We start from the raw sequence: 21,611 nt of genomic DNA on the forward strand, positions 1-21,611 counted from the left end.
GGATGGGGAACAGAATGTATTTTCACAAACGTCAATTCAAGACAGATTTGTGCGAGAAACCACGTGGGGATAAACCTCTCCCCTCCAAGAACCTAGAATTTTGAGTGCGGGCTGGGAAAAGTGGGCGGGGCGTAGTAGCCCCGGCGCAGGCAGGTCCAGTCTCTACCCGCGGCGCACGTGGATGACGTAACAAGCGCGCGCGACGATTCGAGGTGCTCTGTGGCCGCGAGTGCGTCTTCCACGTGAGTATAGTTACCGCGTACGGACCTGGAACCTCCTCCAGGTGCAGCGTTTTGTCATCTAGCTCAAGCCTGGTCTGGCCCCTTCAGTATCCCCCCAAGCCGAGCTGTGTCTACTTGGTGCCCGCGCATTTGCTTTAGTGGAGGCGTCCATTCATCCTATCTTGCGTGCGTTCCGCAGACCCCAGGCATGGCCGACCCCCATGTAAACTTAGCCCCATTGTCCCATTCATGGATTCAACTAACAGAAAGTCTGCCGGCCGCCTACTGGGATACAGCGCTCATGCACGCAAACCCTGTCTCTGAGCTCTTGAAACTTAACATTTTATTAGGACTGATAGACGGAAATCAAGTGGCTTGATAAACCAAATGCCTTCAGGAAGACTGTCCTGAAAGTGGGGGAGGGGCTGAAGAGTGATGAGAATCAAGAGTTCATTCAGTCAGTCCACAAGTGTTAGAATTTTTTTTGCGTTTCAAGCCCTGGTATTGTTCTAAGCCTTGGTAATTCAATGGAAACGAAGCAGCAACATCCCATGCCCACGTAGAGATTTTTTTCTAGTGGGGAATATAGAGCGAAAAGTAAAAACATCCCATAGTGATAAGCGCTATATAGGAAATAAAAATAGGGCCATCTGATAGTAACTACTTAGTGGCTAGTGAAGCCTTTTCCACGAAGGCGAATCACCAGAAATCTAAATAACAAGAAGGAGCTAGCCATGCATATGTCAGGGTGAAAAAAATGCCTTCCAGGTCTGAGCTTGGCAAATTAGAGAAATAGAAAAGAAGCTAATGTGGTTGGTGCACTGTGGGTGAAAAAGAGAATGGTGTGAGATAGGGTTGGAGAGGTAGGCCGGAGACTGGCCACACTTGGTAAACTAGGATGCTGAGGTCGAATTTATACCATGTGTAATGGGAAGCCATAATCCACTTTATGCTGATGTGTGACAAATGAATTGTGATTATGCAGTGATCAGGAGGCTAATGCATTGGTCCAGGTGAGTGATGATGGTGTCTTACTTGAACTAGAGTGAGGTAGTAGAGATGAAGAGATGAGAGATTTGAGACATGATTGGAAATAGATTTCCTGGTGGATTGGATTTAGAGAGTCTGAGGGAAAGAAAATTCAGCATGACTTCTGTGTTTTTGTCTTGAGGAACAAATTGGATGATGGTATTGTTTACTGAGATGTCAAGACTAGGGGAACAGCAGAGTTTGTTGAGTAAAGCCAGGGTCCCGCTGAGAGGCAATGGGACCAGAAATTAGATAGGTAGTTTGGGATAGATGGGGAGGGCCTTTGAATGTTAGGCTAAAAGTATTAACTGTAATAGTTCTGTTGCCTGATGCACACTGGAGGTAAATACACCAAGACACCAGGTTGCAGCAGAGAAAGAGGTTTAATCATAGGGCTGCTGCAAGGGAGACAGGAGGAGACCTCAAATCCATCTCCCAGAGTTCTTTGGGACTAAGGTTTTTAAGGGTTTGGAGTAGGAGTGGGCTGAAGTGTGAAAATCACACTTGATTGAAGAGTGCAGGGTGAGGTCATGAAACAGGAAGATGAAGAAACTGATTCTCATGCTCACTTGGTTCCACTGTGGGAGTCTTTTTCTTTTTTCTTTTTTTTTTTGAAAGATGAGGTCTGCCTGGTGCTCATCTCATTATTATAGGTGCTCATCACATTATTATCTCATTATTATAGGATTATAGGTGGCTCACGCCTATAATCATGCTAGCACTTTGGGAGGCCGAGGCGGGCGGATCACGAGGTCAAGAGATCGAGACCATCCTGGCCAACATGGTGAAACCCCATCTCTACTAAAAATATAAAAATTAGCGGGGCGTGGTGGTGCACGCCTGTAGTCTCAGCTACTCGGGAGGCTGAGACAGGAGAATCGCTTGAACCCGGGAGGCAGAGGTTGCAGTGAGCCGAGATGGTGTCACTGCACTCCAGCCTTGCGACAGAGCGAGACTCCATCTAAAAAAAAAAAAAAAAAAAAAACAGAAAGATAAAGAAAGACGGGGTCTTGCTGTGTCACCCAGGATGGAATGCAGTGGCACAATCGTCGCTCACTGCAGCCTCAAACTCATGGGCTCAAGTGATCCTCTTGCCTCAGCCTCTTGAGTAGCTGGGACCACAGGTACACGCCACCATGTCCAGCTAATTTTTAACTTTTTTAATGAAGACAGGGTCTTACCATGTTGCCCAGGGCTGGTCTCAAACTCCTGGGCTCAAGCAGTCTGCTGCTTTGGCCTCCCAAAGTGCTGGGATTACAGGCGTTGGGATTATAGGCGTGAGCCACTGCTCCTGGCTTCTGTGGGAGTCTTTGAGCTGGGTGGAGTCAGCTGTTCTGCTGGAATTCAGGATCTGCTTAAGCAATTCGTTTTTTTGTTTGTTTGTTTGTCTGAGTCACAGTCTTGCTCTGTCACCCAGGCTGGAGTGCAATGGCTCAATCTTGGCTCATTGCAACCTCTGCCTCCCAGGTTCAAGCGATTCTCCTGCCTCAGCCTCCCGAGTAGCTGGGACTACAGGCGCCCGCCACCACACCTGGCTAATTTTTTGTATCTTTAATAGAGACAGGGTTTCGCCATGTCGGCCAGGTTGGTCTCGAACTCCTGACCTCAAGTGATCTGCCTGTCTTGGCCTCCTAAAGTACGAGGATTACAGATGTGAGCCACCATGCACGGCCCTGCTTAAGCAATTCTTTTTTTTTTTTTTAAGTAATTTATGGGCCAGAATGGTGGCACATGCCTGTGATCCCAACACATTGGGAGTCCGAGGTGGGCAGATCACTTGAGGTCAGGAGTTGGAGACCAGCCTGGCGAACATGGGGAAACCCTGTCTCTACTAATAATACAAAAATTAGTTGGGCGTGGTGGCACATGCCTATAATCGCAGCTACTCAGGAGACTGAGTCAGGAGAATTGCTTGAACCCAGGAGGCAGAAGTTGCAGAGAGCCGAGATTGTGCCACTGCACTCCAACCTGGGTGACAGAGTGAATACATCTCAAAAAAAAAGAAAAAGAAAATAAGTAGGCCGGGCGCGGTGGCTCAAGCCTGTAATCCCAGCACTTTGGGAGGCCGAGACGGGTGGATCACGAGGTCGGGAGATCGAGACCATCCCGGCTAACACGGTGAAACCCCGTCTCTACTAAAAAATACAAAAAACTAGCCAGGCGATGTGGCGGACGCCTGTAGTCCCAGCTACTCGGGAGGCTGAGGCAGGAGAATGGCGTGAACCCGGGAGGCGGAGCTTGCAGTGAGCTGAGATCCGGCCACTGCACTCCAGCCTGGGCGACAGAGCGAGACTCCGTCTCAAAAAAAAAAAAAAAAAAAAGAAAAGAAGTAAATAAATAAATTATGACATGATATCATCAACCAATAAATTATTAAACAAAAGCTTTGTGATCAGAGATCCTTTTTTTTTTTTTTTTTTTTTTTTTTTTTTGAGACGGAGTCTCGCTCTGTCACCCAGGCTGGAGTGCAGTGGCCGGATCTCAGCTCACTGCAAGCTCCGCCTCCCGGGTTTACGCCATTCTCCTGCCTCAGCCTCCCGAGTAGCTGGGACTACAGGCGCCCGCCACCTCGCCCGGCTAGTTTTTTGTATTTTTTAGTAGAGACGGGGTTTCACCGTGTTAACCAGGATGGTCTTGATCTCCCGACCTCGTGATCCGCCCGTCTCGGCCTCCCAAAGTGCTGGGATTACAGGCTTGAGCCACCGCGCCCGGCCCAGAGATCCTTTTTTGTTTGTTTGTTTTGAGATGGAGTTTCGCTCTTGTTGCCCAGGCTGGAGTGCAATGGCTCGATCTCAGCTCACTGCAACTTCTGCCTCCCAGGTTCAAGTGATTCTCCTGCCTCAGCCTCCCAAGTAGCTGTGATTACAGGCATGCACCACCATGCCCAGCTAATTTTGTATTTTTTTGAGTAGATATGAGGTTTCACCATGTTGGTCAGGCTGGTCTCAAACTCCTGATCTCAAGTTCTCACCATGTTGCCCAGGCTGGAGTGCAGTGGCTCGATCACGGCTGAATGCAGCCTCTGCCTCCTCGGGCTCAAGTGATCTTCCCACCTCAGCCTCCCCAGTTGCTGGGACTACAGGCACATGCCAGCACATCCAGCTGATTTTTGTATCTTTTTTGAGAGAGATGGGGTTTTTGCCACGTTGCCCAGGTTGCTCTCAAACGCCTGTGCTCAATCCTCCCACCTCAGCCTCCAAAGGGCTAAGATTACAGATGTGGGCCACTGTGCCCAGCCCAATCTGTCCTCTTCTTATAAGGGCAGGTTATAAGAGGTTTGGTGAGATTAGTAGCTCATTCATGGGAGTTCCGCTTTCATGACCTAATTACCTCCCAGAGGCCCCACCTCCAAATACCATAACATTGAGGATTAGGGTTTCCTTTTTTTTTTTTTAACCAGAAACATGTACACTTTATTGAATGCCATTGTAGAAAAGTGTGTGAGGATAAAGGGCTGATACAGGACTCGGCTCTGGGGGCAGGGCGAGGAATGGAAGGTGGAGCACGTGGGACACAGGTTATGGGCAGAGCTCCTGGCCTGAATGATGTCTCCTGAACTATTGATGGGCTTGCAAGATCAATACTGGGACGACAATGGGCAGAATGGTCATGAGGATGCCCAAAATCAGGGCCCAGATGTTCAGGCACTTGGCGGTGGAGGCATAGGCCTGGGCCCCAGTCAGGTCGCCAACCATCTTCCTGTCCCTAGACTTCACGGAGTAGGCGAACGCTATGAAGCCCAGGCAGCAGGGGTTCATGAAGAGGGTGTTGAACAGGGACCAGACGACATGGTCGGGCACGGAGGTTTTGCTGCGGATGTGGATCACGGTGGACGTCGGGGGAGCAGGGTTGTGGGGCGCCCCCAGCATAGCCACCTCATGCTCTTCCTTGAGCATCTCATAGTTGGGAGGCTGGCCGCTGTTGACAGGAGAGAAGAAGGTTTGGACCGTGTGGTTCATGGTGTCCTGCGAAGGCCAGCGGTGGTCAGGTTAGTGGGATCGTTCTCCAGGATTAGGGTTTCAATATATGAATTGGGAGAGGGAGATACACAAACATTACATCCATGGCTGATGCTATTTCTCTCCGGAAATTTTTCCTGACACTTAAAGTGCAGGATTGGTGTTCACAGTCCCCTGACCTTCACTACATGGGACTGGAAATGTCTGGGTACTTGGCCTTTCTCCCCCAATAAAATATAAACCCTGTGAGAGCAGACATAGTTTCTGTCTTGATTCACAGCGGTGTTCCTAAGACCTTGCCTGGGACCCAGCAAAGTGCATGTACTCTGGGAACATGTGTCAAGCATGCGCCTGTCACCTCCCTACCACATTAATAAAGACCACATTTTGCAAGATTCCTTAAAATCTCCAAGGTTACGTTTTTCAGGTTACCTTGTTTCACTAAATGTCCCTATCACTTTCCCCTACCCTATCCCTAACACCTCAACTTTCCTTGAAATCTGAAATCAGTTGAACAAATAGGCCATGGTTAATGTTTTTTTATTTATCTTATTTTTATTTATTTGTTTATTTGTTGAGAAGGAGTTTTGCTCTTGTTGCCCAGACTGGAGTGCAGTGGTGCAATCTAAGCTCACTGCAACCTCAGCCTCCCTAGTAGCTGGGATTACAGGCGCCTGCCGCCACACCCAGCTAATTTTGTATTTTTAGTAGAGACAGGGTTTCACTATGTTGCCTGGGCTGGTCTCGAACTCCTGACCTCAGGCAATCCACCCTCCTCAACCTCCCAAAGTGCTGGGATTACAGGTGTGAGCCACCCCGCCCGGCTCAGTTAATGTTATTTTTTAGGCACCTAATTCATCTCTCCAGCAAAGGACACATCTCTCCAGCAAAGGACACCTGCAGAGATGTCCCCAGTCCTTCACTTCTATGTTCGTCCCTCTGGCCATGAGGGGGCAGCCTCTGGACACACTCGAAGGAAACTGCAAGGGAAACTGCCACAGCTGCAGGCCGTCGAGACTGAACTGTGCTACAATGTGAACTGGACAGGTCGGGCCCAGGCATTGGATTCTTGGGGGACATGCCTCGGTGCTGGGGGCAGTGTCTCAAGGTGTCCTTGCCCTGTCTCCCTGCAGCTGAGGCCCTCCCCAGTGCTGAGGAGATGAAGAAGCTGATGTGGCTGTTTGGTTGCCCGTTATTGCTGGATGATGTTGCTCAGGAGTCCTGGCTCGTTTCTGGCTCCAGTGACCTGCTGCTGGAGGTCGGGCCCAGGTAAGTATCTCATCCTGCCCACCCCTTTCTCCTGCTTCCCTCCGCTTTCTCTTGTGATCCTTGGGAGATTTGTTTTTCCTTTGCTCTTTGCTACTTCCTGCCTAGGAAACCATGCATGTGCTTTCCCCATTTGGGTAGATCCCTCCAAAGACCACCCTGCTCCAAAACATGTTCTCAAAGCAAAATAAATTGGATTCCAAGTTAAAATCAAACAGTTTTGGCCAGGTGCGGTGGCTCACGCCTGCAATCCCAGCGCTTTGGGAGGCCGAGGCAGGCGGATCACGAGATCAGGAGATCGAGACCGTCCTGGCTAACGCAGTGAAGCCCCGTCTCTACTAAAAATACGAAAAATTAGCCGGGCCTGGTGGCATGCACCTGCAGTCGCAGCTACTCAGGAGGCTGAGGCAGGAGAATTGCTTGAACCCGGGAAGCAGAGGTTGCAGTGAGCCAAGATATGCGCCACTGCACTCCAGCCTGGGCAACAGAGCGAAACTCTGTCTCACAAAAAAAAAAAAAAAAAAAAAAAAAAAAAGTTTTGATGCTAGAGGATAGTTATGGTTTGGTTTGAGTGAACTTTGAAAGCAGGTTTCTTGTTGCCCAGTCTGAGGCTGAAAGCCAATGGTGAGGGGAAAGCGGTGGGAGGTTGTCCAGACAGCAGTGGGCAGGATCCACCCTCTCATCTGAGGCCTGCCAGGGGTTCTCCAGTCCTAACCATCAGGCCCATTGCTCAGGCTGAACTTCTCCACTCCAACATCTACCAACATCGTGTCAGTGTGCCACGCCGCTGGGCTGGGGCCTGTGGATCGTGTGGAGACCACCCGGCGCTACCGGCTCTCGGTGAGGTGGTGGGGAATCAGGAGGAGGAGATGGGCCAGAGATAGAAGATTAGATCCTAAACTCTAGAGAGAAGCAGGGACAGGTGCTCCTGGCTTTAGGCCTGCTCTATATGGTTGTACGGGTTGTTCACTGCCTCAGGGTACCTGGTTAAGGCGTAAATGAGGCAGAAATCCAGCCTATGCTTCCCTTAATCTGTGCATCCTGGCGTGGATTCATACCGGGAAAGGGCGTCTTTATAATCTGAGAAAAAGTGCCATATGGGGTGGCAGTGGGCTGGCCTTGCATGACTAAGAGGGTAGGAAGGTGGACCATTTCTCTCCATTCTTAAACTCTTCACCCCTTGCCCTCTGTGTGTCTGCACCCCTAGTTTGCCCACCCTCCGTCAGCTGAGGTGGAAGCCATCGCTCTGGCTACCCTGCACGACCGGATGACAGAGCAGCACTTCCCCCATCCCATCCAGAGTTTCTCCCCTGAGAGCATCCTGGAACCCCTCAATGGCCCTATCAATATACTGGGCGAGGGCCGGCTTGCGCTGGAGAAGGCCAACCAGGAGCTTGGTGAGTAGCTGGGGAGGGAGGTGTAGGGCCCGGGACAGGCCAGTAGGGGTGCTGAGATCTGGAATGTGGCTGCCTGAGTTCCATAGTCACCTCTTCCTGGATTTGTCTCCTAGGTCTGGCTTTAGACTCTTGGGACCTAGACTTCTACACCAAGCGCTTCCAGGAGCTACAGCGGAACCCGAGCACTGTGGAGGCCTTTGACTTGGCGCAGTCCAATAGGTGGGGAGGAATGGGATTGTGCTGATACCTGAGCCCGTGGATATTGGGAGAGACCACAGGGACTCGCCTTCGTGGCTCTCCCTTGGCTTAGGGGCCTCCCTGAGTCTCTGAGGGCCTGGGCTCCCCTCATCCATCAAGGAGTCTATATTCAAATTTTGGTTTTATCTTCACTTTGGCTCTGGATAATCCAAAATGACAGAATACTTGAAGATTATGACTTTTTGGAATATATTTTGATCTATTATCTAAGTATGAATTTGGCTGTAACTCTGCTGTTAAATGCTGGTGAGAAGACAGGGTATTAAGAAATGACCCCGTTTCCACCTGCCTTCCCCTCCCTGCATCGCCCCCTCAGCGAGCACAGCCGACACTGGTTCTTCAAGGGCCAGCTCCACGTGGATGGGCAGAAGCTGGAGCACTCACTGTTTGAGTCTATCATGAGCACCCAGGAATCCTCAAACCCCAACAACGTCCTCAAATTCTGTGATAACAGCAGGTGGGTTGTACCCTAGACTGGGGTGGCATCAGGACCCGGGGAGGGGAGGCCCCAGGCCCTGATTGGGTTAGTGGGTTAGTGTAGCTCCCAGAAAGGAAGCAGGGTCCAGGACGAATATGTCCACAGTGCAATCCAGGGAAAGGAAGTCCAATTCCTACGGCCTGAGGACCCCACACGGCCAAGCCGTTTCCGGCAACAGCAAGGTCTGAGACATGTTGTCTTCACAGCAGAGACTCACAACTTTCCCACAGGTGAGCTGGGCTCCCTGGAGAAGTAGGTGAGATCACAGAATAGGGCAGGGCAAAGGTCCCAGGTGCCTGGGCTGGGCTTGGGGAAAATTATCAGGGAAGCTGGTTATCCTTAATTTCAGTGGGGGTGGTCAGAGATGGGATTTGTCTCTGAGGCACCCAGACCTCTCCCCACTCTCTCTTTGCAGGAGTATCCCCCTTTAGTGGTGCGACCACTGGCACAGGGGGCCGGATTCGAGATGTCCAGTGCACAGGCCGTGGGGCCCATGTGGTGGCTGGCACTGCCGGCTATTGCTTTGGAAATCTGCATATTCCAGGTTCCATCTCCTTCCTCTCCTTCCACCTTCCCTTCCAGATTCCTTGTCCTGGCAGGCACCAAACTTTTATCTCTTAGGTCATAGGGTCATCCTGGGTGCCTTTTCTTGGGAGGGAGGGCTCTAAGATAGCTGGCCTTTCACTACCTATGGTCATTAAGTGTAGACCTGCGGAGATGAGGTGGCCAGACTGACTTTGCAGGTCCACGATTTTCTTTAGAAACTAGCCTTCATTCAGCCAGAAAGCATGAAACTGGATTGGTCTTATGATCACCACCTGCCCCTCAAATCTGGTTTCTTAGAAAGCCTGAGAAACTCGGCTGGGCGTGGTGGCTCATGTCTGTAATCCCAGCACTTTGGGAGGCTGAGGTGGGCAGATCACAAGGTCAGGAGATTGAAACCATCCTGGCTAACACAGTGAAATCCCATCTCTACTAAAAATACAAAAAAATTAGCTGGGTGTGGTGATGGGTGCCTGTAGTCCCAGCTACTCGGGAGGCAGAGGCGAGAGAATGGCGTGAACCCAGGAGGCGGAGCTTGCAGTGAGCCAAGTTTGCACCACTGCACTCTAGCCTGGGCGACAGACTGAGACTCGATCTCAAAAAAAAGAAAGCCTGTGAAACTGATCGTGAGAGTCAGAGGGAAGGCTGGTGTGGGTGGTGGAGAGACCAGTGCCTCACTGCAGGCTCTACGGCTTCCTAAAACAGGACTTCCTGAAGTGGAACATGGCAGCCATGCAGTTGGTCCTTGGTGGTCTTGACCCTTCTTGAAGGATGCAGGCTGCTCCGGCCTCTGTCTTCACAGTTCATTCAGTTCATCCAGTTCTCTTTCCTTCCCTTCCAGGTTACAATCTGCCCTGGGAGGATCCAAGCTTCCAGTATCCTGGGAACTTTGCCCGGCCCCTGGAGGTTGCCATTGAAGCCAGTAATGGAGCTTCTGACTATGGCAACAAGTTTGGGGAACCAGTGCTGGCTGGTGAGACTGGGGGTGTGGAGGGATGACAAACACCCAGAGGGACTTGTGGGTGGGGTGTGCTACCCAGGGGCTGTGCTCTTGGGCGAGCACTGAGGGAACTGAGTGACACGTCCCTCTGATGTTCACCCTCCAGGCTTCGCCCGCTCTTTGGGCCTCCAGCTCCCAGACGGCCAGCGGCGTGAGTGGATCAAGCCCATCATGTTTAGTGGGGGCATTGGGTCCATGGAAGCTGACCACATAAGCAAGGAGGCCCCAGAGCCAGGTAAGAGCCTGCCACCTTTCTCTAGATCCAGCCAGATTTCTCCCCGGCACAGGATGGCTGCAGGGAGGGAACTCAGGGACCACTTCAGTGGTTAGTTTTTAATGTGTTGGCTTATGTTATACATCACATAATGATGGACAACTCATTCTGAGAAATGTGGTTATTAGGTAATTTCATTATTGTGCCCACTGTGCCCACTTCATGGAGCGTACATACACAAACCTAGATGGTATAGCCTACTACACAGTCACTCCACACGGCCTCTTACTGGCAACATTATCCAGGAATTTTGTACACTTAGGAGCCATGATGAACAAAACAGCATGAGAATAAATTAAGCATAAGAGAAAATAATGCAATCAAGACATGGTGGGCTGGGCAGGGTGGCTCGCACCTGTAATCCCAGCACTTTGGGAGACGGAGGCAGGTGGATCACCTGAGGTCAGGAGTTCAAGACCAGCATGGCCAACATGGTGAAACACCGTTGCTACTGAAAATACAAAAATTAGCCAGGCGTCATGGTGTGCGCCTGTAGTCCCAGCTCCTCAGGAGGCTGAGGCACAAGAACCACTTGAAGCCGGGAGGTGGAGGTTGCAGTGAGTGGAGATCACACCACTGCACTCTAGCCTGGACGACAGAGCAAGACCTTGTCAAAAAAAAAAAAAAAAAAAGACATGGTAAATATGAGATATATGAAGCTGCTGTCAATGTAACATGGCATACTGTTTTTAAGTTAACTTTTTTTCTCTTTTTTGTTAATTATTATTATTTTTAATCTACATTTTCTTTCTCAAGCAGGATTTTTTTTCTCTTTTTGGAGACAGGGTCTTGCTTTGTCATCCAGGCTGAAGAACAGTGGTTCTATCCTAGCTCACTGTGGCCTTGAGCTCCTGGGCTCAAGCAGTTCTCCTGCCTCAGCTTCCCAAAGCACTGGGATTACAGGTGTGAGCCATGGTGCCCAGCCAAAATAAGTGTTTTATATAAGTAGAATGAGTACATTCTAAAATAACAGTAGAAAGTATAGTTGGCTGGGCACAGTGGCTCATGCCTGTAATCCCAGCACTTTGGGAGGCCAAGGCAGGGGGATTACTTGAGGCCGGAAGTTTGAGACCAGTCTGGGGAATATAGTCAGACCCCTGTCTCTAAAAAAATTAAGAAATAAAAATCACTTGGATATGGTGGTGTACACCTGTAGTCCCAGCTACTCAGGAGGCTGACATGGGAAGATCGCTTGAGCCAAGGAGCTCTAGGCTGTAGTGAGCTATGATCATATCACTACACTCAAGCATGAGTGACAAAGTGAGACCCTGTCTCCAAAAAAGAATAAAAAAATAAATGTAGGCTGGGTGCAATGGCTCACGCCTGTAATCCCAGCACTTTGGGAGGCCATGATGGGCAGATCACCTGAGGTCAGGAGTTCAAGACCAGCCTGGCCAACATGGTGAAACCCCCTGTCCACCAAAAATTCAAATATTAGCTGGGCGTGGTGGCACGCACCTGTAATCCCAGCTACTCGGGAGGCTGAGGCAGGAGAATCACTTGAACCTGGGAGGCGGAAGTTGCAGTGAACCAAGATTGTACCACTGCACTCCAATCTGGACGACAGAGTGAGACTATGTCTCAAAAAAATAAAAACAAAAATTTTAAAAAGCATAGTAAATACATGAACCAGCAATAGTCATTTATTGTCATTATGAAACATTATGTAGTATACGTACAATAATGGTCTGCAGTATACTTTTGTGTGACTGGCAGTGCAGTAGGTTTATTTACAATAGCATCACCACCAGTGTACCACGATGTCACTAGGCAATAGGAATTTTTCAGCACCATTATAATCTTAAGGGATCACTGTTGTATATGTGGTCTGTTGTGAAGCAAAATGTCATCAGCTCATGACCATAATGGAATCATACAATATGTGGCCTTTCGCGTCTGCCTTCTTTCACTTAGCTTGATGTTTTCAGGGGTTATCCTTTGCATCAGTACTTTCTTTCTTTTTATGGCTGAATAATATCCCATTATATAGCTAGGTCACATTTTGTGTACCCATTCCTTAGTTGTTGGGCTTAGGGGTTGTTTCAACTTTTTAGTTATTATGCATAATGCTGCTGTGAACATTTATGTACACTTTTTTTTTTGTTTTTTTTTTCGAGATGGAGTCTTACTTTGTCACCCAGGCTGGAGTGCACTGGCGCGATCTTGGCTCACTGCAAGCTCCACCTCCTGAGTTCACGCCATTCTCCTGCCTCAGCCTCCCGAGTTCACACCATTCTCCTGCCTCAGCCTCCCAAGTAGCTAGGACTACAGGTGCCTACCACCACACCCAGCTAATTTTTTTGTATTTTTTTAGTAGAGATGACGTTTCACCGTGTTAGCCAGGATGGTCTCGATCGCCCGACCTCATGATCTGCCCGCCTTGGCCTCCCAAAGTGCTGGGATTACAGGTGTGAGCCACCGCGCCCAGCCTATGTACAAGTTTTTGTATGAACATATGTTATCATTTCTCCCAGGTATATAACTAGGGGTGGAATTGCTGGGTCATGTGGTAACTTATGTTCAGCTTTTCAAAAACTTGCCAAACTGTTTTCCAAAGCAGCTGTACCATTTTATATTCCCTCTAGCAGTGTGTGAGGGTTCCAGTTTCTCCATGTCCTTGACAACACTTGTTATTACCTGTCCTTTCGATTGTAAGACATCACAGTGGGTATGAAGTAGTATTTCATTGTGGTTTTGGTTTGTTTTTCTCTAATGACTAATGATGTTGAGTGTGTTTTCTTTTCTTTTTTTTTCTTTTTTTTTTTCCCGTAGAGACAGGGTCTTGTTCTGTTGCTCAGGCTGGAGTGCACTGGTGCGATCTCAGCTCACTGCAACCTTCGCCTCCAGGGTCAAGCAATTCCCCTGCCTTAGCCTCCTGAATAGCCGGGATTACAGGCACGTGCCACCACGCCCAGCTAATTTCTTTTGTATTTTAGTAGAGATGGGGTTTCACCATGTTGCCCAGGCTGGTCTCGAACTCCTGAGCTCAGGTAATCTGCCCACCTCAGCCTCCCGAAGTGCTAGGATTACAGGCGTGAGCCACTGCGCCTGGCTGAGCATGTTTTTGTGTGTTTTAGTTAGCTATTTGTATGTCTTCCTTAAAGAAACATCTATTCAGATCCTTTCCTATTTCTTTTTTTGTTTTTTGAGATGGAATCTCGCTCTGTCACCTAGGCTGGAGTACAGTGGTGCGATCTCAGCTCACTGCAACCTCCATCTTCAGGGCTCAGGTGATCCTCCCACCTTAGCCTCCTGAGTAACTGAGACTACGAGCTCCTGCCACCATGCCTGGCTAATTTTTGCATTTTTTGTAAAGATAGGATTTTACCGTGTTAGCTAGGCTGGTCTCAAATTCCTGAGCTCAAGCGATCCGCCCGTCTCAGTCTCCCAAAGTGCTGGGAGCGTGGGTGAGTTCTCCCACAGCTTCTACCCTGGAGTCCCCGGGCTTCAGGACCCTTCCGCATCCAGAGGTTGCAGTGAGCCAAGATTGCATCACTTCACTCCAACCTGGGCAACAGAGCAAGACTCCATCTCAAAAAAAAAAAAAGTTTTTAATGTATAAGCCCTACTTCTATTTTTAAATTTACTCCTAATTATTTTTATTCTTTTTGATGCTACTGTAAATAGATATACATATTTTTGCCTTTTTCATTTTTCGCTTAGCAGTATATTTTAGAAATAATTTCATACTGATGAAGTCATATTACTTCATTACATTCCTATATTCTTTTTTTTTGGTGGCTTAGTCTTTCATTGTATAGACATACCATAGTTTACTTAATCAGGTCTCTGTTGTCAGCCTTTAGATTATTTCGTGTCCTTGCTAGTACAAACACTACTATGGTGTTTAATCTTGTAAGTAGGTGATTTTATACCTGTGCAAAAGCCAGCAGGATAACTTCCTCAAAGTGTATTTACCCAGAGACTGCGTGCATTTGTCATTTTGGTTGTTAATGCCAAATCGTCCTCTGTAGTTCATACCAGTTTACTCTCCTGTCAACCCAGTCAAGTGGTAAGGCTTCTGGGTTAGGCAGGGTGGCTCACGCCTGTAATCCCAGCACTTCGGGAGACCGAGGTGGGCAGATCACCTGAGGTCAGAAGTTTGAGACCAGCCTGGCCAACATGGTGAAACCCCGTCTCTACTAAAAAAATACAAAAATTAGCCAGGCATGACAGCAGGCGCCTGTAATCCTAGCTACTTAGGAGGCTGAGACAGGAGAATCGCTTGAACCCAGGAGGCGGGGGTTGCAGTGAGCCGAGATCACGCCACTGTGCTTCAGCCTGGGCAACAGAGCAAGACTCCATCTCAAAAAAAAAAAAAGTGTCAGGATTCTCCTCCCCTAACATCAGCTTCCTCTGTCCTCACGCTGCCTTGCTTTCGAGGCTTCTTCTCATGGCTTTCCCGGTGTTCTGATTCTGCCTTCCCTTCTTACAGGCATGGAAGTTGTAAAGGTTGGAGGTCCCGTCTACAGGATTGGAGTTGGAGGTGGAGCTGCTTCGTCTGTGCAGGTGAGTGGGAATTGCTAAAGGTGCAGAATCCTTGATATAACTGGGCCCCAGGCATAGCAGCGCGTACAGGAGCTTCCAGCCTCGCTGAACTAAGCGATGCCATATATGCCCCCAGGTGCAGGGAGATAACACCAGTGACCTGGACTTCGGGGCTGTGCAGCGAGGAGACCCGGAGATGGAACAGAAGATGAACCGTGTGATCAGGGCTTGTGTGGAGGCCCCCAAGGGAAACCCCATCTGTAGCCTTCACGATCAGGGCGCTGGTGGCAATGGTGAGGAAAGGAATTAGAACAAGAGACTGGGCCTGCCTGGTATCCTGCCAGGTTTGGTTTAGGGAGAGGTATCAGGAATCTCCAACCAACCACCCAGCTCTGGGTCCCATTCTCCACTCTCTGTACATTCTAGACAGGTTCAGGGTTGGAAGGGTGGAAGCCACTGCTGTGGGATGAGGGTGAGGCAGCAGTTGACACAGGAACACACAGAATTAGGGGCTCCTTTGGAGGCCAGGGACTGCCCTTTGTTGCCTGACCACCACTAGGTCACTACTTCTCCTTGCAACCCTCTCACCAGGCAACGTCCTAAAGGAGCTGAGTGACCCAGCTGGAGCCATCATTTACACCAGCCGCTTCCAGGTGGGTCTCATCCCCTGAAGTCTGGCATTTCCCCACCCCTGCCAGCCCCAGCCCACGCCCACCCATCTCTCTCTTGCAACAACATGAGACATGGCAGTGCCCACTGGCCCTTCTCTTTCCTCCCCGCCATGGCTGGCAGCTCGGGGACCCGACCCTGAATGCCCTGGAAATCTGGGGGGCCGAGTACCAGGAATCAAATGCACTTCTCCTGAGGTCCCCTGACCGGAACTTCCTGACTCGTGTCAGTGCCCGTGAACGTTGCTCGGCGTGCTTCGTGGGCACCATCACTGGAGACCGGAGAGTGAGTTGGCCCAGGGAGTTGGGAGCAGACGCTGGGGCAGACATGAGCCACCTGGGTATGGGCTAGAGGGAGAGCTGTCAAGGGAGAGGGACGAGAGGAAGATGGGAGGTGGTGGCAAACAAGCTTTGGGGAATATAGGAGCCAAGGAAGGGCAGGGACTCAATACGGACACCAAACAAGGAGTGGAAAGCACATTTGTGCCCTGATTTCTAGGCATATTCCCTGCTGGTGGTCACAGTTTCATCCCCCCTGGGTGGGGTCCCTGGGGTCTATAGATAGTGCTGGTGGACGATCGGGAGTGTCCTGTCAGAAGAAATGGCCAGGGGGATGCCCCCCCGACACCCCCGCCAACCCCTGTGGACCTGGAGCTCGAATGGGTGCTGGGCAAGATGCCTCGGAAGGTATGTGGGGTTGGGGGGATGGGTTTCTCCTAGTCCGCTCCACACCACCCTTTACCCTACGTGCACTTTGTCACCTGTGTGCCCGGCCTGCCCCAGGTGCTCACACTCCCTGTCGCTGTCTGTGTTGCAGGAGTTCTTCCTCCAGAGGAAGCCCCCTGTGCTGCAGCCTCTGGCCTTGCCCCCAGGGCTGAGCGTGCGCCAGGCTCTGGAGAGGGTTCTGAGGCTGCCCGCTGTGGCCAGCAAGCGCTATCTCACCAATAAGGTCCTCCCTGCACCCCTCCTCTGCCCCCTGCCTGCTTCCTCCGTGCACCCTCCTCTGCCCTCCCACCCTTAGAGACTGCTGTGGGAGTTTTTGCCTGGCCCTGGGGGGAAGCAACGGGCAGGGCAGCCACCCTGACGGCCTGGTCTCCCTGCTACCCACCTTCTGAGTAGAGCTGTTGTCTGCACTGGGGGAAAGCCAGGCCTCCCACCGCCCTGGGTCCCTTGGGGGCAGGTGCAGGAGCACAGGCTGTCCCTGTCCTTTGCTCTCTTGCTAACCCCACCTGGTTCCACAGGTGGACCGCTCCGTGGGCGGCCTGGTGGCCCAGCAGCAGTGTGTGGGGCCCCTGCAGACTCCTCTGGCAGATGTAGCAGTTGTGGCACTGAGCCATGAGGAGCTCGTAGGGGCTGCCACAGCCTTGGGAGAGCAGCCAGTCAAGAGCCTGCTGGACCCCAAGGTCGCCGCCCGGCTGGCCGTGGCTGAAGCCCTTACCAACTTGGTGTTTGCTCTGGTCACGGACCTCCGGGTGAGTTCTCCCGTAGCTTCTACCCTGGAGCCCCCAGGCTTCAGGACCCTCCGGCATCCATCTGTAGCCCTTCATTTCATGTTGCAGCCTCCTAGTCCCCCTGCACCCCTGTCTTCTCCACATCTCTCTTCCCCTCTAATGCCATGCCTCTACCACCCCAGGATGTGAAGTGTAGCGGGAACTGGATGTGGGCAGCCAAGCTCCCAGGGGAGGGCGCAGCTTTGGCGGACGCCTGTGAGGCTATGGTGGCGGTGATGGCAGCCCTGGGTGTGGCAGTGGACGGTGGCAAGGACTCCCTCAGCATGGCTGCTCGGGTTGGCACTGAGACCGTGCGGGCTCCTGGTGAGGTGTGGGGGCCCCAGGGAGGGGAGGAGGAACTACGGGGCTGGGCTGGCAACTCATTCCTTTGGACTCCTCCTTGCTCTACAGGGTCACTGGTCATCTCAGCCTATGCCGTCTGCCCAGACATCACAGCCACCGTGACCCCAGACCTCAAGCATCCTGAAGGGAGAGGTATGGTCGTGGCCCCATCCCACCGCCTTGTGTGTTCTTTGCTGGGCCCCCATCTCAACACTGGGCTGTGGTGGTTTCTGGGACTGATTGTCTGGGCATCTCACCACATGCTGGGAACAGCAGTGCTGTGAGCACCTCAGGGACGGGTCCTCCACCTCAGGGACGGATCCTCCTCTCCTCACCCCTCCCTGTCTCCCCAGGCCATCTGCTTTATGTGCCTTTGAGCCCTGGGCAGCACCGGCTGGGGGGCACGGCTCTGGCCCAGTGCTTCTCCCAGCTCGGGGAGCACCCTCCAGACCTGGACGTTCCTGAGAACTTGGTGCGTGCCTTCAGCATCACCCAGGGGCTGCTGAAAGGTAAGTGAAGCCCACTGGGGAGATGGCGCACGGGGTGCCAGGCGTGCAGCAGGCCTTCACCAGCTGGGCAGTGGGGCAAGAGGGACTCCAATGGACAGTGTACCTCAGATCCCCCGACATTCTCACACACACTCTTGATGGACTGACTCTGGAAGGTGGAGGGGGGCTGTCAGGTTTGGGCCCCGAGGTTGCTGAGCTTTCTTCTTCTTCCTCCAGACCGCCTCCTCTGCTCAGGCCACGATGTCAGCGATGGAGGCCTCGTCACATGCCTGCTGGAGATGGCCTTTGCTGGAAATTGTGGGCTACAGGTGGATGTGCCTGTCGCTGGGGTTGATGGTAAGGAACCTGGGGTCTAGTCTCAGGCCTGGGCTGCCTTCTCCACCCTGCAGACCCCATCTCCAATATATTAAAGAGTGGAGTGCCCTCCAATCCCCTTTCCCTGAGTCTTCCCCGACTAGCTTTTCTGTGCTGTGTCTCTGACAGCTGAACTGGATGGAACTGGCTGGCACCCGCCATGTTCCTGACTGCATCTCTCTGAGACTTCCCATCCCTGAGATGTCCATGATGAAACATCCTCAGTCCCGCCCTCTCAGCCCTCATCCTCTCTGATCCCCACCCTAACTCCCTGGCTGTGTCCCCTCTGACCCCCGCCCCGGCCCTTCCTGCATTCCCCTGATCCCCGCCCCAACTTCCTCAGCCCTTCCTGCATCCCCCTAACTCCCCCTGTGGCTCTCCCAGTCCTGTCTGTGCTGTTCGCTGAGGAGCCAGGCCTGGTGCTGGAGGTGCAGGAGCCAGACCTGGCCCAGGTGCTGAAGCGTTACTGGGATGCTGGCCTCCACTGCCTGGAGCTGGGCCACACAGGCGAGGCCGGGCCCCACGCCACGGTGAGGAAGTGAGGGAGAGAGCAGTTTGCAGTGGGCAGTCAGAGTGGGGCGGCCATGGTCCATCCCTCTCCCACTGTAGAGGGGCCATCCTTTCTCCTAGCCCAGGGAGATTTGTTCCTCTTCCTAGGTCCGGGTGTCAGTGAACAGGGCTGTGGTTCTGGAGGAGCCTGTTGGGGAGCTGCGAGCCCTCTGGGAGGAGACAAGTTTCCAGCTGGACCGGCTGCAGGCAGAGCCTCGCTGTGTGGCAGAGGAGGAACGGGGCCTGAGGGAGCGGATGGGGCCCAGCTATTGCCTGCCCCCCACCTTTCCCAAAGCCTCCGTGCCCCGTGAGCCTGGTGAGGGAGTGTGTGCAGAGGCTTTGCGTCCTGGGGGCACTGAGCCCGGATGCCTGGGCCTGCCCTGGAAAAGGTGTCTGGGGAGTTGGGGTGGGGAAGTAACTTTCTGGCCCAAAGACAATTATTCTTCCCCAAGGTGGTCCCAGCCCCCGAGTCGCCATCTTGCGAGAGGAGGGCAGTAATGGAGACCGGGAGATGGCTGATGCCTTCCACTTGGCTGGGTTTGAGGTGAGCAGGGTAGGGGGCAGCTGGGGGTGGTTATCCAGCCTCAGCTGCATATCCTCCCACCCACACTCCCCCTCCCCATCTTCGCAGGTATGGGACGTGACCATGCAGGACCTCTGCTCTGGGGCAATTGGGCTGGACACTTTCCGCGGCGTGGCCTTCGTGGGCGGCTTCAGCTATGCAGATGTCCTGGGCTCTGCCAAAGGTCAGTGTGCAGCCTTCTGCCCACTCCCTTCCCCTGCATTCCTGAAGAGGTACCTTTAGCCCCGTCTTCCTGGGCTGGGGATTGGCCTCTCACTCCACCAAGCTAGGTGAGAGTGGGCACGTTCGTTCCGGGCCACATGCCAACAGAATGCTGGTAGTAAATTTTTAATTTTTTCATTAAAAAGCTACTTGGGAGGCTGAGGCAGGAGAATCGCTTTAACCCAGGAGGCAGAGGTTGTAGTGAACCGAGATCATGCCACTGCACTCCAGCCTGGGAAACAGAGCGAGATTCCATCTCAAAAAAAAAAAAAAAAAAAAGGAAGAAGAAGAAGGAAAGGAAGGAGGGAGGGAGGGAAAAGGAAGAAAGAAAGGAAACAGAAGAGCAGCTATGCCCCTTCATTCCCAGTTCCCTTTTCTGAGGTCCTCCACGTCTCAGCCTGACTTCCCTATTCCCTGGCTAGGGTGGGCAGCTGCCGTGACCTTTCATCCCCTGGCCGGGGGTGAGCTGAGGCGCTTCCGGAAGCGACCAGACACCTTCAGCCTGGGCGTGTGTAATGGCTGTCAGCTGCTGGCTCTGCTGGGCTGGGTAGGAGGCGACCCCAATGAGGAAGCCGTGGAGATGGGCCCTGACTCCCAGCCAGGCCTTCTGCTACGCCACAACCTGTCTGGGCGCTATGAGTCTCGCTGGGCCAGCGTGCGTGTGGGGCCTGGGCCAGCCCTGATGCTTCGAGGGATGGAGGGCGCCGTGCTGCCTGTGTGGAGTGCGCACGGGGAAGGTCAGGCCTGAGGAAGGCTGGGGCAGGGCCAGAGGGTTGGGGGCGAGGGTGGACGTGAAGGACCTTGACTCTCACTTCCCTCCTCCTTCCGTCCCAGGTTACGTGGCATTTTCTTCTCCGGAACTCCAAGCTCAGATTGAGGCCAGGGGCTTGGCTCCGCTGCACTGGGCAGATGATGACGGGAACCCCACAGAGCAGTACCCTCTGAATCCCAATGGGTCCCCAGGGGGCGTGGCTGGCATCTGCTCCCATGATGGCCGCCACCTGGCTCTCATGCCTCACCCTGAGCGGGCCGTGAGGCCTTGGCAGTGGGCGTGGCGACCCCCTCCATTTGATACTCTGACCACCTCCCCCTGGCTCCAGCTCTTTATCAATGCCCGAAACTGGACCCTGGAAGGGAGCTGTTGACTGGCCACAGGGGCTCACCTAGGTCCCATGGTTTTTCCCGTGAGTGTGTGCTGCCCTCTCCCCCATGACTTTCAGGAGCACCCCATGTTATTTCCAAAAGTATCTTGGACAGACAAGGACCAAAATACAAAGTCTCAGTGGACTCAATGATCTGCCTGCTGATGTTCCTCCGCGGCTGTGTCTATTTTCGGTTCTGCTCTAACATGGCATTCCCTTTCTCAGCCCAGGAAACAGCATGTGGTTCAGAGAAAAGAGTGACAAGGAAAAGTTAGGACTCCTGAGGTCAGAGCAGGAGCTTCTGTTGCCCACTTCACAACACCCAGTGATCACCGGCATGCATTTGCCTCCTCGGCTCTGAGGGATGTTTTGCGCTCCCTTTTCTCATTATTGGGGTTTAGGAGGTACAGACAAATTCAGCAGTAGTGTGCAGATCAGCCCCTCACCACCTCATCGTTCTCATCTGGAACTGAAACTTTCTGGATTTCTCTTGTGCTACACTGTACTGAATGGAAGGAATTGTTGCTTGTGGAAGTTTCTCAGCGTTTCTGGCTGTCTCAGGGTTGGCCTCAGAACCCAGCATTCCTGATATTTGCTTCTAAATTAGCAGCTCTTTTTATTTTATTTTATTTTTTGAGACAGTCTCACTCTGTCACCCAGGCTGGAGTACAGTGGTGTGATCTCGGCTCACTGCAACCTCTGCCTCCCGGGTTCAAGCGATTTTCCTGCCTCAGCCTCCCGAGTAGCTGGGAGTACAGATGCCCACCACCACACCCAGCTAATTTTTATATTTTTAGTAGAGACAGGGTTTCACAATGTATCCCAGGCTGGTCTCAAACTCCTAACCTCAAGTGATCCAC

At 52.2% G+C, this 21,611-nt stretch overlaps 2 protein-coding genes and 1 long non-coding RNA gene across 10 annotated transcripts; 1 reads left to right on the plus strand and 2 right to left on the minus strand.

Moving 5' to 3' along the window:
- Window positions 1-188: 188 nt before the first annotated feature.
- Window positions 189-20,901, plus strand: PFAS (phosphoribosylformylglycinamidine synthase). 8 transcript variants are annotated; one of them, XR_013406061.1, is made up of 28 exons: window positions 189-242; window positions 6,056-6,256; window positions 6,343-6,478; window positions 7,210-7,315; window positions 7,683-7,872; window positions 7,986-8,091; window positions 8,447-8,587; window positions 8,714-8,838; window positions 9,024-9,152; window positions 9,993-10,124; window positions 10,258-10,386; window positions 14,861-14,934; window positions 15,050-15,206; window positions 15,505-15,566; window positions 15,706-15,867; window positions 16,143-16,268; window positions 16,399-16,530; window positions 16,823-17,053; window positions 17,215-17,395; window positions 17,483-17,566; window positions 17,767-17,922; window positions 18,139-18,258; window positions 18,661-18,806; window positions 18,934-19,141; window positions 19,278-19,369; window positions 19,457-19,606; window positions 19,957-20,346; window positions 20,444-20,901. XR_013406061.1 is itself a non-coding variant. In XM_077970234.1 (28 exons), exons 5-28 carry the CDS (start codon window positions 7,743-7,745, stop codon window positions 20,752-20,754), a joined length of 3,564 nt encoding a protein of 1,187 aa, XP_077826360.1. In that variant the 5' UTR covers window positions 189-242; window positions 6,056-6,256; window positions 6,343-6,521; window positions 7,144-7,315; window positions 7,683-7,742; the 3' UTR covers window positions 20,755-20,901. The 8 variants fall into 8 exon arrangements, 5 of the variants coding, with proteins under 5 accessions (XP_077826360.1, XP_077826357.1, XP_001112405.3 ...); XR_013406062.1 differs by having other exon boundaries at window positions 19,457-19,575; window positions 20,041-20,346; XR_013406063.1 differs by having other exon boundaries at window positions 18,934-19,132; window positions 19,457-19,575; window positions 20,041-20,346.
- LOC717105 (interferon-induced transmembrane protein 3) lies at window positions 4,677-5,226 on the minus strand. The gene has a single exon (XM_001112566.5). The coding sequence runs from the start codon at window positions 5,207-5,209 to the stop codon at window positions 4,808-4,810; it is 402 nt and encodes a 133-aa protein (XP_001112566.4). The 5' UTR covers window positions 5,210-5,226; the 3' UTR covers window positions 4,677-4,807.
- LOC144335307 (uncharacterized) lies at window positions 12,053-14,748 on the minus strand. The gene is made up of 2 exons (XR_013406081.1): window positions 13,927-14,748; window positions 12,053-13,629 (listed from the first exon to the last, which is right to left on the minus strand). It is a non-coding gene; the product is annotated as an uncharacterized LOC144335307 (long non-coding RNA).
- Window positions 20,902-21,611: the final 710 nt, after the last annotated feature.

Source organism: Macaca mulatta, chromosome 16 (assembly GCF_049350105.2).
Source record: "Macaca mulatta isolate MMU2019108-1 chromosome 16, T2T-MMU8v2.0, whole genome shotgun sequence".
NCBI lineage: Eukaryota > Metazoa > Chordata > Mammalia > Primates > Cercopithecidae > Macaca > Macaca mulatta.